Genomic DNA, 16,017 nt, shown 5'->3' with positions numbered 1-16,017 from the left:
AAGGACCTCTGGCTGCTTCTGCTGCTCCGGTAACCCGAGTGGGAAGGAGTATTTATGGACAGGAATTTTCAGGAAAATTCCATTCATTTCATGAAAAATAGTGCAAGACAGAAAGGCTGGAAATGCAATTTGGCCAAAGCATGGCAGGAAAACACAGATGGCACCTGTGCTTCAAATTCCAGCCCGGGCAGGAGCTTCCCAGCGGCACCTCCATCAATCCTGGCTTAAGGGATTTGGATTGAGCAGATTTTCAGTTCATTTTTCCTTCAGAAATTTTAAAAGCACCTGTGCAGGGCTACAAAGAGGAACACAGAGGAGCAACCCCAGCACACAGCAGCAATGAGCTCTGGGGATTGACCTCCTCAGCCTCCACAGAGGATGAAAAACGGCTTAAAAGGGGAACACAGGTCCATTTTGTGACGCTGACCCGGAACCAACAGGTCCTCACACATGTCATGCCTTCAAATCCAGCCCAGCAAATCCCAAGGCACAGGGGTCTAAAGGTCTCCAGAGCAGTTTCCAACCACCAGCAGCTTAAGAGTCTCCCAAAAAGTGTACACAAGGATTAGGGAGAGCCCACCCGCCGAGCTCTCGGAGCGCTGACTCCGTGGGCTGCATCTGCCACGTCCCACCCCCCCAGAGGCCTCTGCAGTAGCTGAATTCCTTTCTTTACACAAATCTACCATGATGTATGTTTATCCTTCAATTTTGATTTAATTCTATTGCTTTCACACCAGCAGGCATGAATAATTTACAAAGCCTCTTTCCTCTGGGGCTTCTTCCGGCCCGCACGGTTTTGTTTCCTCAGCTGCTGCAGTTGTGTCATCTCCATGTTCCCATCATGGGCAGGAGATTTTTCCATCCCCTCCCCTCAGACAGCAGTGAAATGCTGCTTGATACAGCAGATGCTTCCAATACAGCTGGAAAAGGGACTGTGCATGTGGGTGTGAGGGGTGGCAGAGGGACAACGGGGGGATCAGGAGGAGACTGTGGGTAGAGAAGGGCAAGAAATTGCCTTTGCCATTAATTCCCTGCCCCAATCCATTAGAGTAGGACAAAAAGGGCAAGGTTGTGTTTCCTGGCAATGACATCCAGTTCCACATATTGCCTTCCCCCTTCCACATACACAGAGTTATATTTCTTTCCAAGTATTTAACTGTGGTCATAAACACACGTATTTCCTAACAGATTTTATGTCTCCACCCCCCATCTCTGTCTAACCCTATCCTAATTTCTGCAAAACAAATCCCTTCCATATTCCCTCAAACTCCAACACTTTTATATCCCACTATGATTAAACTTTATAGGAAAAAAAAAGAATAAAATTGAACATGTCTACACTTAAACACCATCGTTAGGGAGAGACACAAAACCTCGTTTTCTCTACGTGAGCCAAAAGCAAACCCCAAAGCCCCAGTTTGGGAATTCACAGAATTCCTACAGACCAGCAGCCCTGGGAAGGATTTCAGGGTGATTTGGATCACCCAAAGCACAGCCCTGCACGAAATGGCCACATGAAGGATCCACCTTCCATGTCCAAATGAGAAATTCAAGGAACTCTGGGATCTAATCAAGTCTCATCCCGTCTCTTCTCCAGTTGGCAGCCAGACCCCCACTCCAGGCTCCTTGGGAGCAGCAGGGCTGGCAGAGCCACAGTTCCAACAACACAGTCAACAACAGAATATTCATAGCTGGCATCTCCAAGGAGCAGCTGCAAGTCCTGAAAATGGGAGTGGAAAAAAAAATCCAAACTAAAAATCAACCCGGTTTTCGAGTTGGCTTTTTGGCTTTGGTCACAGGGGAACAAGAGCAACAAGACAAGGCTTTCCACAGTCACCAAATCTGCAGGAACTTGACTTGCTTCATCTTCTGAAGGCTTTTCCCAACCTCCCCTCTCCTTTTCCATGAGTCAATGCCTTTGCTAACCATAAGCACATGCAAAGGCAACTTGCAATCCAAGCCCATGGAAAAATACTGTAAGGAAATGCACCATTAAGCCCCTTTTCCAACCCAGAAACCCAACATTCTTCTTCTCCTTATTATTTTATTATCTGCTGCTCGAATTTGGAGCCTGTGGTAAAATGTGTGACCACACCAGGAGACCTGTCCCATCAATTCTAACTCCAAGACTGATAGTGGGAAATTTGTGGCTGTTGAATGCACAACCATTATCTTATTTGCAGTAGTCTCTACCATAAAAAACCACAAATAAAATATAAAAAACTATATAAAATAACAGTCACATAAAACTACCGTCTCCTTGAAGTAATAAAATTAAATGATATATGGAAAAATGCACTAATTCAACTTCAACCACCAGCATTATTTATTTAAGGATATTTCTCTCAATTCCCAGCTATTAACACTAAACTGAACCTCAGCACTTTCATCACATATAAGAAGTTAATGTAAAATAAGCCTTTTCCATAGTCCCCAAAATTATATATTTGAAGTGGCACCTCTGGCTCTGCTGGAAAAAAAACCTTCTTATTTAGATGAAATCAGTTGATAAGACACAGCTGAGTCTTTTTTGCCTTAATGGAAATTTAAATAGAAAGAACCCCACCAGGCTCAGAGTTGAAGTTCTTACAGCTATTAAATGCCAGAGAAAAAATCTTTGCTTAAAGCTTTTCTATCAGCCTTTCCTAACAATGAAGCCTAAAAGCAAGTTCCTGGGAAGGAGAGATGGTTCTGCTCAAAAGGCAGCTGAGAAACTCTCACTGTGTGTTACAGGAACACACATTGCTAAGGCAGACAACACTCCTAAGCTTTTCTCCATGCATTTCCAGGAAAAAACAGAGAGTTTCAGCTTTTGGGAGAAACGTAGAGTCCTCCCAGAACAATATTCTGAAGCAGGAATCCAGTTTGTCACCATATTCCAGGTGTGTTGTTGAGATCTAGTTCAGGCTCATCCAATAGGACGGAACAAACCAGTTTGGGCTCCGCTTTCCTTTTCCTTCCCCTCAGCCTGAAAGATGAATGGCAGGTATTCTGCAAGGAAATAAGGAGTTAAACTTGGAGGAGAAGAAGGAAAAACCTCAGCTGCAGAGTTTGTGTGTTTAATGGTTGGTAGTTGAAAGCTTGTGGGGAGGAAGATGAGTCTTGACCCCCCATTTGCAGCGTAATTACCGGCAGCGTCTCAACAACAAACCAGTTCATTAGGAAACCCACTGGAAACCCTTCCCAGAGCTTCATAAACAAAACAATTAGGCAAAGATTTCCATGGACTCCCCCTGGTCCCTGGCTGCAGGGCACACTTTCTCCTTGCCTGCTTCCTTAACGTGCTTCCAGGCGGATTTCTGTGGGCAGAGGAGTCGGGTAAGTGGTAAGTGGGGAGTGAGACTCATCCCACTCCTAATAAGAGGATTCTGGTTTAAGACATGATATAAATGCTGTGTGACTTGTTTCATTGCAGGCAAACAAAATAACAACCCATCCCAATGGGAATCAGGCTTCTGCTGGGAGAGGATGTGGAGATTTCTGCTTTTTCCTGTTTGCAACCTCTGCCGGAATTCTTTATGTTTTACCATTCCATTACACCTGTAAGGATGCTCCTGAATCCATCTCCAGGACACACAAGACAAACAGGGGGGCAGGGGGGAGGATCACCTCCACAGGGACCTGAGTTCTGTGTCTCTGAAGAGGCTGGGAGAGCACAGGAGGAGGTTCAGAGCTCACAGCAGCACTGCAAGAGGAGAAGTCAGTGAAGCACCAGCTCCTTCCTGCTTTGACAGACTCATCCCAGCACAAGGGATAAACAAATTAGGACTTTCATCCAGTGCTTTTGACACAGTCTATGGTTCATCTCCAAAGCCAGATGCCCCTTGGTATGGGAATGATTGGGGCTGGGACTCCTGTGAGGAAGAACCAGAGGGAATCAGCTGCAGGGAGCACATCCTTCCCAGGGGGATTTGCTGCAGGCACAGGACACACAACCCACACTGCCCAGAAATCCCAGGGAGGGACTGGGACACTGTGCCAGCCCTGCAACATCAGACTCCAGGGGTTCAGGGCAGTTTTCCATCCTGGAGATCAGCAGTTCCCATCCCAGAGATCAGCAGTTCCCATCCCGGAGATCAGCAATTCCCACTCTGGAGTTCCCATCCCAGAGATCAGCAGTTCCCATCCCAGAGATCAGCAGTTCCCATCCCAGAGATCAGCAGTTCCCATCCCAGAGAACAGCAGTTCCCATCCCAGAGAACAGCAGTTCCCATCCCAGAGATCAGCAGTTCCCATCCCAGAGAACAGGAGTCCCCCTGGGCTGGAAAAGCCATGACTAAGCAGCACTAAAAACAGAGCATCCTTTACACCTTGCAGTAATTAAGCTCAGGTAAATTAGGCTGAGGAGAATTTAAACCTGACCTAGTCTGGTTAAAATAATCTGTTGAAACCCCCCAGTTCAGTGCTCAGGGTTAGGCCAAGCTCTGAGCAGGAGGGAGTTGAGGTGCCTGAAGCCACCACTGTCCCCATCCCTGTCCCATTCCCTGTGAACAACGTCCTGAACAGTTTATAATATATAATATAAAATATATAACAACAGTATGTAAGTCTGGATTTAAACCCAGTCTCTCACATGCCCTTTGTCAAGGGCAGGACATCCAGAAGGGCCAGGTACCTGCTGACACTCATCCATCTGCTCCAGCAGCATCCCAAGGACTGGAGTCCTGGAAACCTCCAGGTATTTATTCTGCTGACAGAACTCTCAGTGTTCTCCCCTCATTAACAGAAATCATGAGCAGAACGTCCCAGTCAGTCCTTCAGAAGAGGAGCTCAGAGAACAACTCATAACACAAAGCTTCAAGACAGTCCCTAAAAAAAAAATAACCATCTCCTTTCCACCTCAGCAGGAAAAAGCCTGTAAAAATTCCTTTTTATTGCACAGAATCAGTGCTTTGCCCAGAGTGAGGTATTAGGGGTGTTTACAAATAATACAAGAAAATAAGTAGGAAAAAAGGTGGAAGATTTTGTACAAGAGTAACTTTGAATCCATCTGACAAAAATAAACCACGGAAATGTTATTCCATAATAGATTTTTTTTTTAATGTATTCTAAGCTTAAAAGGTCTAATTAGAGTAAAAGAGCAATTCTGAATGTCTGACAAAAATAAACTATGGAAATGCTATTTCATAATAGATTTTTTTTATGTGTTCTAAGCTCAAAAAGGTCTAATTAGAGTCAGTTAAGGCACAGACACAAAGTGATGCAAAAATACAATTCTGATGTCTCTTATTTTGGGGAGCAATTTTACAGTATTACCAAACAGTTTCTGCAAAAAAAACACCTCACAAATTTTATTTTCTTGGGAAATATTGGTGTTTTACTAAGATCTGAATAGTAAGAAGAAAGCTTCAATTCAGACAACTTGAAATCACTGATATTCCACATATAAATTTGAGATTATTTCAATAGTATAAATATATATATATATTAAAGCAAGGGAGGAGAAGGTTTAGAAGCAATAAGCCACGTAAAATAGCACAGGCTGAGATCCAAAAGGTCCCTGTTTTGAAGATGCCTTTGTAGATCAGGAAAATCCAAATGGAAAAGTCTTGTTTTCCCCTTCCCTAAATGACTGAGCAGCAGAGTAGGGAGGGTTTTATGGGAATACTGCCTGGGATGAGATAAAGGCTACTTATTTCAGAACCTAAAATGTAAGATTTGGGAAGGAAGGGCAACTTGACCCTATTTTATATCAAATAGATAATTCCAGCAGTATCCCTGGAGGTAAATGAAGGTATGGAAGTGTTGACAGGAACCCAGAAATTATCCAGGAATGTCTGTGCAGGAATTATTCCCCTCCCATCCACTTATTTCCAGTCCAGTTTCCAAAAGAAATTGAAAAGCTGACCTGGGAACTTGAATTTCTGCTCAAATTGTACCAAAATTATATAAAAAGAAAGGAGCTTTTTGTACAGCAGATTTAGAGGCCACCTCGACTTGGGGAAGGACATTTCACTGAACCCCTTGGGTTTAAAAGGGTTGTAAGGTCAAAGACACAGCTTCCAAAATCCTCTGTGGTGGCATCCAAGGGCCTTCAGAAACAAAAAAGCAGGAATGCAGAAAGGAATGCAGGTTCAGGGTGCAAAAATAAAAAGAAATAATTAGTTCCCCAGAAACTCTGCAGCCATTGTTATTTTTTAGCTAATACTGACAATTGTTCTACAACTGGAGCAGAACCAGCACCTCAGAAGCTGATCTTTCCACTTCAGGCTGGTTATTCTGTATTTTTTACAGCCTGGGCAGGTTCTCTGTGCTCAGAACATTCCACTCATCTGGCAGGGAATTAGCACAGTTTCTCCAAGGTGAGCCATTCCCTCCCTCTCTCTCACCACCCCACTGACGTGCATCGCCCTCAGTAGAGCAGAATCCAAATTTCCTCCCCAGGATGATGTCCAGGAGAACAGTAAAAGTGGCTAATTATGAACCTTGCCTTGTCACCAATCTCAGAAGTGCTGGCAGGACAAGAGAGCCCAGCTGATCACCCAAGGAATGGAGGGAATCACCTCCAGCCAGCTGGTTTAGTGCAGGAACAGCAGGTTCCTGCAGAGCTTTGCCCAGCTGAGACTCCCCAAGAACTTGATCAGGGGGTGTATGACCAGGAAAAAACCAAACCTGCTGGATGTGGGCAAGGATAATCTAATTGTGCCTGAGAGCACAGAAATCACACACTGGAGGGTCACAGAATCCCAGAATGCTTTGGCTTGCAAGGGACCTTAAAGGGACATTACACTTGTAATATCTCCTTCACTTCTTTTTCTTCTATCAACTCAGCTTGAGTCTGTAACTTTTGTAATGCAGCCTAATGCTTTCTTGTTCTCCTAAAATAAGCAGATTTTATTGTTTTATTGGGCCCTTAAAGCCCATCCAGTCCCACCCCCTGCCATGGGCAGGGACACCTTCCACCAACCCAGGTTGCTCCAAGCCCTGTCCAACCCGGCCTGGGACCCTTCCACAACTCCTCTGGAATCTGTTCCAGGGCCTCACCACCCTCCCAGGGAAGAACTTCTCCCCACGAATTCTCTCCCCACAAACACCAGGCAGCTCCAGTTTCCACCCTCAGCTGGTATTTCCTTAAGCCCCTGTTTAACTCCAAATGAGATTTAAACAAACCTTTTGCCCTCAGGGTGTGCCAACACTCACCCCTCACCTGGAGCACAACACCCAGCCACCCAAGGGTTAATTAACACGTGATTTGAGCAATATTAACCAGCAAGCTCAGAACAGACAAGTGGCACTGAGTGCAGGGGGAATAAATTGGGCATCTCCTTCCACATTCCCCTTCCTCTGCCCAGCTTTGCTCGGAGCTCTCGCTGCTGCTTGTTCAGTAATTTCACGCTCCGCTGCTCGACAATGTGAGCACGGAGGCTCCATCTAAAACTGCACTTCCCAAATGTCACTTTGTTTGGGAACACATGGCTGAACCCAAAATTGCTTTTAATATTTGAGCTGGAGCTGCTGTAGTGAAGGGGCTGCCCGAATTTCCCTGATAAAACTCCAGTTTCTGGGGTGTAATACCAGGACCGTTCGCTGCAGATAAACCTGCCAGACAAGGTCACAGCACACAAAAACCATTCTTTACATTTCTAAACCAAGTTTGCTTGGCTGTTTTTTAAGGTTTTTTCTTATGGTTTAAGGTTTTTCTTACCCTTCCTTTAACTCCAGAACAAATTCAAATGGAAGACCCATCCCTGGAAGGGTCCAAGGCCAGGCTGGACAGGGCTTGGAACAACTTGGACTAGTGGAAGGTGTCCCTGCCCATGGCAGGGGGTGGGACTGGATGGGCTTTAAGGACCCAATGAAATAATAAAATCTGCTTATTTTAGGAGAACAGGAAAGCATTAGGCTGCATTACAAAAGTTACAGACTCAAGCTGAGTTGATGGAAGAAAAAGAAGTGAAGGAGAGATATTACAAGTGCCATTCTAGGGGGAAAACTGAGTCTTTCTGCAAAGGAACATTTAAGGCAATTTTCAAGTGCCACCCCTTCTGCATTCATTTCTCTTTTGCCCTGTGTGGAACTGATCCCTAATTTAAAAATTCACAGATTCACTGAATGAGCTTTGCTGATCAGTTATTCTCCAGACTCCAAAATGCAGACTCTAGGAAAATGTACGAGGTGTGCTGTTGCAAAACCAAAGTAACAAAACATAACAGAAATTTGCCCTAATGAGAAATAACCACATATTTCAGCCTGACTCTCCTCTCCAAATGCAACTTGAGTGCACAGATTAGAGGAATTCAGGTATTTTCAGAATGTTATTACCATAGTCTTATTAAAGCTTAAAAGTATTTCCAGCTTATTCCTTCCCCTCCAGTGTGCACCTAATGAGTTGTACTCGGTTACATCAGTCACCCCACTCACTGTGAAATGCAGTTTGGCTGCATCAGAAAACTAATTCTGAATTACCAACCTGCAAAGCACCTGTTCACAAGGTGTTTGTAAGACCCAGCAGCTGAGAAAGTCCTCACTACACCCTCAGAATGACAGGAACCACCAACAGGAATAAAACAGCCCCAGGGGACGGTGACAGAGCACATCACAGTGGCACTTCCCATCTTGTCCTGAAGTCTCCCTCTCTCATTCCTCTGTATTTCATGAGCTGGGGGTTTTAAATAACACTTCATCCCAACTGACACCTACTTGGGTTGCCATTTTTCCATAGTCAATCCATCTCAAAGTGGCAAAGTTGGTGGACTCGGCACAGTTGAAGCCGTGGTTGAAGCCGGCGTGGTATCCATAAGGGAATGTGATCATGAACTCTCCAGCTTCCTGGGTGATCTGGAAAACAAAGGCAAAAGGAGGAGACACCCCACAGGTCAGTTCATGTACAGAACAGAGACCTATTAAAATATCCACCAGTTAAATCTCTTCCTTTCAATCCAGAGGTCAGTGGGACAGTCACTGCCAGCTCCCGGTTAAACCTGGAATAATTCCTGGACAACTGCAAAAATACTGAAGGATTTCTCCTAAGGAAAAAACCCAGAACAGTGGATGGAAAGGGCACAAGCTCTGAACTATTTACACCCACAGGTTCTAGTTCAAAGGCTCTCAGGCTGCAGCATTCCAAGAGATCAATAAATCCTCAGACTGTGACCTCTTTGGCTCATGGCAGGTCCAAACCCACACTCCCACCACCAGGCCAGAGGAGCCAAGAACTCTGGATTTCCCTCCTCTAAACAGCAGGGTCCTACTGAAGCACCTCCTGCCTTTCCCTGGATTTATTCCCCCACTCACATTTATCAGCCTCACTCCCATTTGTTCACCCAAAAGTCAAACACCTTAAAAATTACAGCCCATCATTTGTCTGCTTTGGAAGTTGTCCAGAGAAGCTGTGGCTGCTCCATCCCTGGAAGTCTCCAAGGCCAGGCTGGAGCAACCTGGGATGGTGGAAGGTGTCCCTGCCCATGGCAGGGGTGGAACTAAATGGTCTGTAAGGTCCCTTCCAACCCAAACCATTCTGTGATTCTGCTTTATTAAAATTAAACAACAATAAGCATTATGGCCACCATTAAAAAGGGTTAAACTCTACAGCTGGAACCAGAGGCCAAATAAATTAGTGATGCTTCTAAAAAAAAATCCTCTTTTTACATCTTATGCAGAGAAGCCATTGGGGAAACAAGGAATTTAACTGTAAAAGAGTTTGGAATGACTCCTGAGGGCAAACTGGATGTACCAGAGTGGGCTGGGAGCAGCTCCCCAGCTCAGCAGGTGTGTGACAGCACCTCCCTTCCATGGATTAGCAAAGAGGCAAAGCTGGACCTTCCCTGCCTTTCCAAGCCAGAAGTGCTGACAGACCTTTCCCAGCAGCCACATGCCAGGCAATTCCATTGGGATCCCTTCCCACCAGCCATAACTCCCAGCCCAGAGCCTGGAGATTCCAGAGGACTTGCACTTCCAAACACAAGGATGGGCCCAAGTGGGAAATGGAAACAGAGGGAAGTTCAAACACTTTTCACTTGGCTGGGCCAACATCTGAATTTGCTGATGTCATTAACATTCATAGAATAATTAAAAAATAGGTACTAAAATCTGCTGTGATAACACAAGAAGCTCCTGCAGGATTTCTGGAGGAGTTGCTCAAGTCCAGCCTTCACCCAGAGCATCCCCCCATCCATCCCCTCCATAAATCCCAGCAGAGCTCCAACTGTAACTCCAAAAGACACAAAGATTATGTTTCTGTCAGTAAATCTCCATCCTGGTGTCTTCATTTCGAGCCCACAGTGTGTGTCAGCCCTGGCACTGCTGTCAACATTAGCCCACAATAAATTAGAAAGCCCTCAAGATGATGGATAGGCCATGCAGAAAAGTAATAACTAGTGAAGGAGAGCCAGCACAAACTGCCACTCATGGAGAAAGCCTCAAATTTACTGACTCCTGCAAGCTCTTGAGGAATAAATGGAGAAATCAATAGGAGATTACAGAAATACACATTTTTAATTATTAAAAAGCCCTCGCATTGATCTGGTTCTTTTTTTTTTTCCAGAACACCATTCTAGAGATTTATAAATGCTGCCTATTCACTTCATTGAAATCTGCCAGGAATTCAGATGGAGGGTTCCTATCTCTATTCCCAGAGAAAAAAATGGCACTTGTTCCCTGTTTGTGAATAACAGTGATCCTCCTCCAAAAGCTCCTATTTCAGGACAGGAGGCTTCAGACACAGGTTGCTCAAACTGAAGAGATCTCCACCTTTTTACACCTAAAAACAGCTTTCCAGGGCAGTAATTATCATAAAAACACATTATAAATCAGGATTAGGAGTTATATTTAAGTAAGATGCTATAATAATTATATTTAATATATTTAAATGACATGCTATAATAATTTTATGTAAGTATATTTAAGGAACATGGTATAATAATTATATTTAAGTAACTTGTTTTAAAAAAGGAAGTTTGGTGCTGACATTAATATTGTCCTCTGTGTACACTGGTAAAAAATAGCATTAAGACAACTACTTACGCCCAGCATGAAGGAGACACCAGCCATCAATCTGCAAACATCCTTCATGTCACAAATCACAAGATTCAGAGAGGGACACCTCACTCAGCAGGTGAAGACTTTTTACCAAGCAATAAATTGGCAACTCCCTTATTTAAACCACTTTGAAGCCCATCCCTATCAAATACAGCTCAGCAAAGATGACTTGGAATAAGTTTGGAAGGAAAGTTTTTCCTTCTATTGCCTTTTTTTACAAACTCCTTTGCTGCCCCTGCTTGGTTATTGATCAGAAATCACTTAGTGATTATATTTATATATAAATATAAAATTACTAGTCAGTGCTACTTTCCTCAGACAGATGGAAAAACAAACATAAAATAATGTTTATTCTGGAGGAGAATCTGCCCACCTACAGCACACATAGATTTTAGTCCTGCAAGAACTTCCTTCCCTTTCCAACCTCTGGCACAGCCAAGATCCTCAAATTAGATATTTTCATTAATCTTTTCAACTCTGTGGAGCAGGTACCTGTATTTTCCCACTTGGGAATCAGGTTCCACTGAATGGAATTACAGGGAAAAAATGGTTTGTTGTTCTCTATGAACAATTTAGTATCAACTAACTAGGCCAAGTCCAGGCAGTGATGTTGAACCAGAAGCACCACATTGGTCCATGGAAGCTCATCTGATGAGCCAGATGATCCCATTTCAAATTTCATTTATCATAACCCCTCCCAGGAAAAATCAAACAGTCCCTGGAGCAGTGAATTGAATGAATTCATAGGTTTTTATGCTATAGAAGAGCCAAGATCTTTTACTTCCATCTCAAAGAATCAGCAGGCTCAGCAAAGAGGTCTCAGGTGGATTAACTCTGATTAAACTATGCCTAAAAAATATAATTAACAGAATGTGAGAGTTCTTGGAAAAATATGGTCATATAGAGGTGATGATGCAAAAGGGATGGGGAAGGGTAGAGAGGGACTTTGGACAAGAGATGGAGGGACAGGACAGGGAGTGGCTTCAAAGTGAAAGAAGGGAAATTTAGATGGGATATTGGGAAGGAATTCCTCCCTGGGAGGGTGGGGAGGGACTGGGATGGAATTCCCAGAGAAGCTGTGGCTGCCCCAGCCCTGGAAGTGTCCAAGGCCAGGTTGGAGAAGAGAAGGCTCCAGGGAGACCTGAGAGCCCCTTCCAGGGCCTGAAGGGACTCCAGGAGAGCTGGAGAGGGATTTGGGATGAGGGATGGAGGGACAGGACACAGGGAATGGCTTCAAAGTGAAAGAGGGGAAATTTAAATGGGATATTGGGAAGGAATTCCCCTGAGAGGGTGGGGAGGGGCTGGCACAGGATGCCCAGAGAAGCTGTGGCTGCTCCATCCCTGGAAGTGTCCAAGGCCAGGTTGGAGCACCCTGGGCTAGTGGGAGGTGTTCCTGCCCATGGCAGGGGGTGGAACTGGATGGGCTTTAGGATCCTTCCAACCCAAACCACTGTGGGATTCTGTGAGATCAGTTTGGCCCAGGAATTCTTTGACACTTCCCACATCCCAAGGCAGGCCGGGCTCCGTGTGCCGGGAACACACAGCAGAGGTTTGACTGATCCTGCCCAGATACAAATCCCTGTAAGCCTGGCTGAGGAGATTTACTTCAGAAGACTTTAAGAATAAGCACATTAAAACGATCATACCAAACAAACATGACCCCTCAGCTGAAAAAAGAAGGTTTAAGAGACTCAGGGATCCTTCCAGGCTTAGAGCACTTACACAACAGGGAACCAGCACGTCCAGTTTGGGCTCCTGCTGCATCCACAAGGAAAAAAATAAGTGTTCCTGACTCACCAAAGAGCTTTGCTGCCTCGAGCACAAGTGCTATGAGGAGAAGCTGAGGGAGCTGGGGCTGTTCAGCCTGGAGAAGAGGAGGCTCAGGGGAGACCTCCTCACTCTCTGCAACTCCCTGCCAGGAGGGGGGAGCCAGGGGGGGTTGGTCTCTTTTCCCAGGCAACCATCAGCAAGACAAGAGGGCTGGGTCTGAAGCTGTGCCAGGGGAGGTTTAGGTTGGATATTAGAAAGAATTTCTTTGCAGAGAGGGTGCTCAGCCATTGGAATGGGCTGCCCAGGGAAGGGGTGGATTCTCCATCCCTGGAGGTGTTTAAGGACAGACTGGATGTGGCATCAGTGCCATGGGCTGGGAACCACAGCGGGGTTGGATCAAGGCTTGGATTGATGATCTCGGAGGTCCCTTCCAACCCAGCTGATTCTATGATTCTATGATTGATAAGCCAGAACATCTGGATTAGCCTGTCTCTCCCTACCTGAGAGGCTCCTGAATTGCCAGAGTTTGTTCAGTGGAAGCTTTTTTTTCACTTCACGGTGTCTCAGCCAAAAACCCAAATGCTCCTTTCCTGGTTTGAACCAATGGGATACATTCAGCATAACAATGCACTTAGAAATTAAACCAATCTCTCCCCAGGGAATTTTTCCCTCAAAAGAGAGGTGCTGTGCCCTCTGCACCCCAGCACCCTGCCAGTGTGTTCCCTGCATCCCTGGACGTACCCGGTCGAAGGGAATCCCGTATTTCTTCAGGATGGAGGGAGAAATGAGGGTCATCTTGTGACGGAGGAAAGCATCACATCCCTGAGAGCTTCCTGGGAAAAATCCTGTGGAGACATTCAAAGGAGGAATATCACTACAGGGGTGTCACATCCAATGGATTTGTTAAGCAGAGACAAGCTGATAAATGAAAATCTGCCTTATTCATGCAGATGAAACAAAAGCAGACAAGCAGGATGGCAGGAATTAGCATGTTTTTTAAAATATTGCATAAATTTTGTGACAAAAACTTGCACATGGAGACACCTAAATCATAGAAACATGGAATATCCTGAGTTGGAAGGGACCCAAGAGGATTGAGTTCAACTCCTGGCCCTGCACAGGACACCTCAAGAATCTCCCCCTGTCCCTGAGAGTGTTGACCCAAGTCTGAATTCCCTTCAAAATGAGAGTTTGCATCTAAGTCTTCTCTGTCTAAGTATCTTGGCCAAAATATCAGTAAACCCCTGAAAATTAAGAAATATAACCTATCTCTCTTAGATTTTGGCTGGTACCCCAAACCCTGACCCCCTTTTTTCTGAATACAGACAAGGAAAAAGCCCCAGCCTGCACCATCTACTCCAAGCACTCCCACACCCTTTTTATACCTCTCCTGATGGGCTGCTGGAATATTCTTGGGAAAGTTATACAGTTTGTTAGATTCCAGAGCAATATGCCCTACAGACCACTCCCTGAAGGGAAAAATCAGCATGTAAATGTTAATATTCAGGGAAAATAAAGGAAGTAAAACATCTCCCTCCCAGGCAGTGGCAGGAGGGACACGGTCAGTGGTCACTAAGAAGTGGCAGAGACAGCAGGACCTGACCCAGTCAGAACCTCAGCACCACCAAAGCCCACCTCAGTTACAGGATCCACAACCCCAAATAATTAAGAACACTAAAAATGGTGGTAAAAACTGAATAAACTCCTCGATGCCAACAAATGGAACCCCATTTCCTTCAAGATCACGTTTTTTCCCCTCCGAGTGGGTGACTCAGTGACAAGTTGTGTGTTTACAGGGATTCAAACTCATCCCCCTTTAGGAAAATAAATAAGCCAAGCTCTGGAAACAAAAGTCATTGATGAGACATAATGGAAAGGGTTTCGGAAAGAGAAAAGGATTACTGGATTCCAGGTTTTCTTAACATTTTTTGTACTAAAAGCATTTCAATTAAAATTATGACTGTCTGCTACCCAGCCTGTCCTTCCTCTCTGCAGTCCCTCTTTTTAATGCACAGTTTAAGTGGCTCTCATTAAAGCCACTAATAAAGAAGCCCATTTTAAGTGATTAGCACCAATAACATGGCAACACATTAACATGCTCTCCCTGGGCTCCACAGCTCTCCCAGGGAGCCCATTTCCAGCTCAGCTATTCATTTTCCATATTAATTGCACCCTCGTTTCTCCAGAGTAAACTTGTCCCTGGAACAGCCCATGGATGTGGAGGACAGAGGGAATGGCCAGGGAGCAGAAGTGCCTCCCTGGAGCTGTAAAACATCCCCCCTCCCACCTTCCAACAGGCCAGAAAACCAAAATAAAGACCAGGTCACTGATAATTTCCCTCTGGTTTTACGTCACAAACCGTCCAAAAATCGATCATATGTAAAAATTAGTTACAAACAGCAAGAAACTTAATTATTAGTTCTGTCAGAGCTGGGGGGGATTTCAGAGCCTGCAGAACACAAGTCCTCTGGATTGACTGACTTCCTAGAAAAATCACTTTTTATCTGTTAAAACCTGGCAAATGACTGAAGTGCAGCTTTGAAATGCACCATTTCTCAGCAGACAGTTCTAATATTATTTGGTTTTAGGGATCAAAGAGCTCAGTGCACAGGAACACAACACTGCCCTGCCCTAGGAAATTCATGCCCAGTTGTTCTACATTTATCCCACACAATCAGTCGAACCCCTTGGCACTCTCTCCTTTTAAAATTATTTTTAAAATTCTATTACTTTATTCTATTATTTTATTCTTTTTATGTTATTATTATATTTATTACTTTTATTCTATTATTTTATTCTTTTTATTTTATTTTTATATTTATTCTTTTTATTTGATTATTTTTATTCTTTGTATTCTATTTTATTATATTTATTCTTTTATTCTATTATTTTATTCTATTTATTTTATTTTATAATTACATTTATTCTTTTTATTCTCTTATTTTATTCTTTTTATTCCATTTTTATATTAATTCTTTTATTTGATTATTTTTACTCTTTGTATTTCCATTTATTATATTAATTCTTTTTATTTTGATTATTTTATCATATATTTATTTTATTTATTACTATTTCGTTTTTCTTATTCTCTTATTTTTATTCTTTTTTATTCGATTTTTTATATTTATTCTTTTTATTCGCATTATTTTTACTCTTTTTATTCATATTTTTATTCTATTTATTATTTTTATTCTATTTTTATGCTATTATTTTATTATTTTATGCTATTTTATTATATTAATTATTTTTATTCTTATATTTTTAATTTTT

At 43.6% G+C, this 16,017-nt stretch overlaps 1 protein-coding gene across 1 annotated transcript in view; it reads right to left on the bottom strand.

The window, feature by feature from the left end:
- The window catches only part of KDM4B (lysine demethylase 4B), an 80,827-nt gene that overhangs the window by 38,506 nt on the left and 26,304 nt on the right, over positions 1-16,017 (bottom strand). Inside the window, exons 6-7 of the mRNA XM_029963878.1 lie at positions 13,489-13,592; positions 8,641-8,778 (exon numbers count right to left, since the gene is read on the bottom strand). Coding sequence (XP_029819738.1) covers positions 8,641-8,778; positions 13,489-13,592 — 242 coding nt within the window. The remainder of the gene's footprint in view (positions 1-8,640; positions 8,779-13,488; positions 13,593-16,017) is intronic.

This window comes from Manacus vitellinus, unplaced genomic scaffold (assembly GCF_001715985.3).
Source record: "Manacus vitellinus isolate BGI_N305 unplaced genomic scaffold, ASM171598v3 scaffold_64_pilon, whole genome shotgun sequence".
Taxonomy (NCBI): domain Eukaryota; kingdom Metazoa; phylum Chordata; class Aves; order Passeriformes; family Pipridae; genus Manacus; species Manacus vitellinus.
The sequence above is the reverse complement of the archived record's forward strand: the minus strand, read 5'-3'. Positions and strand labels throughout refer to the sequence as shown.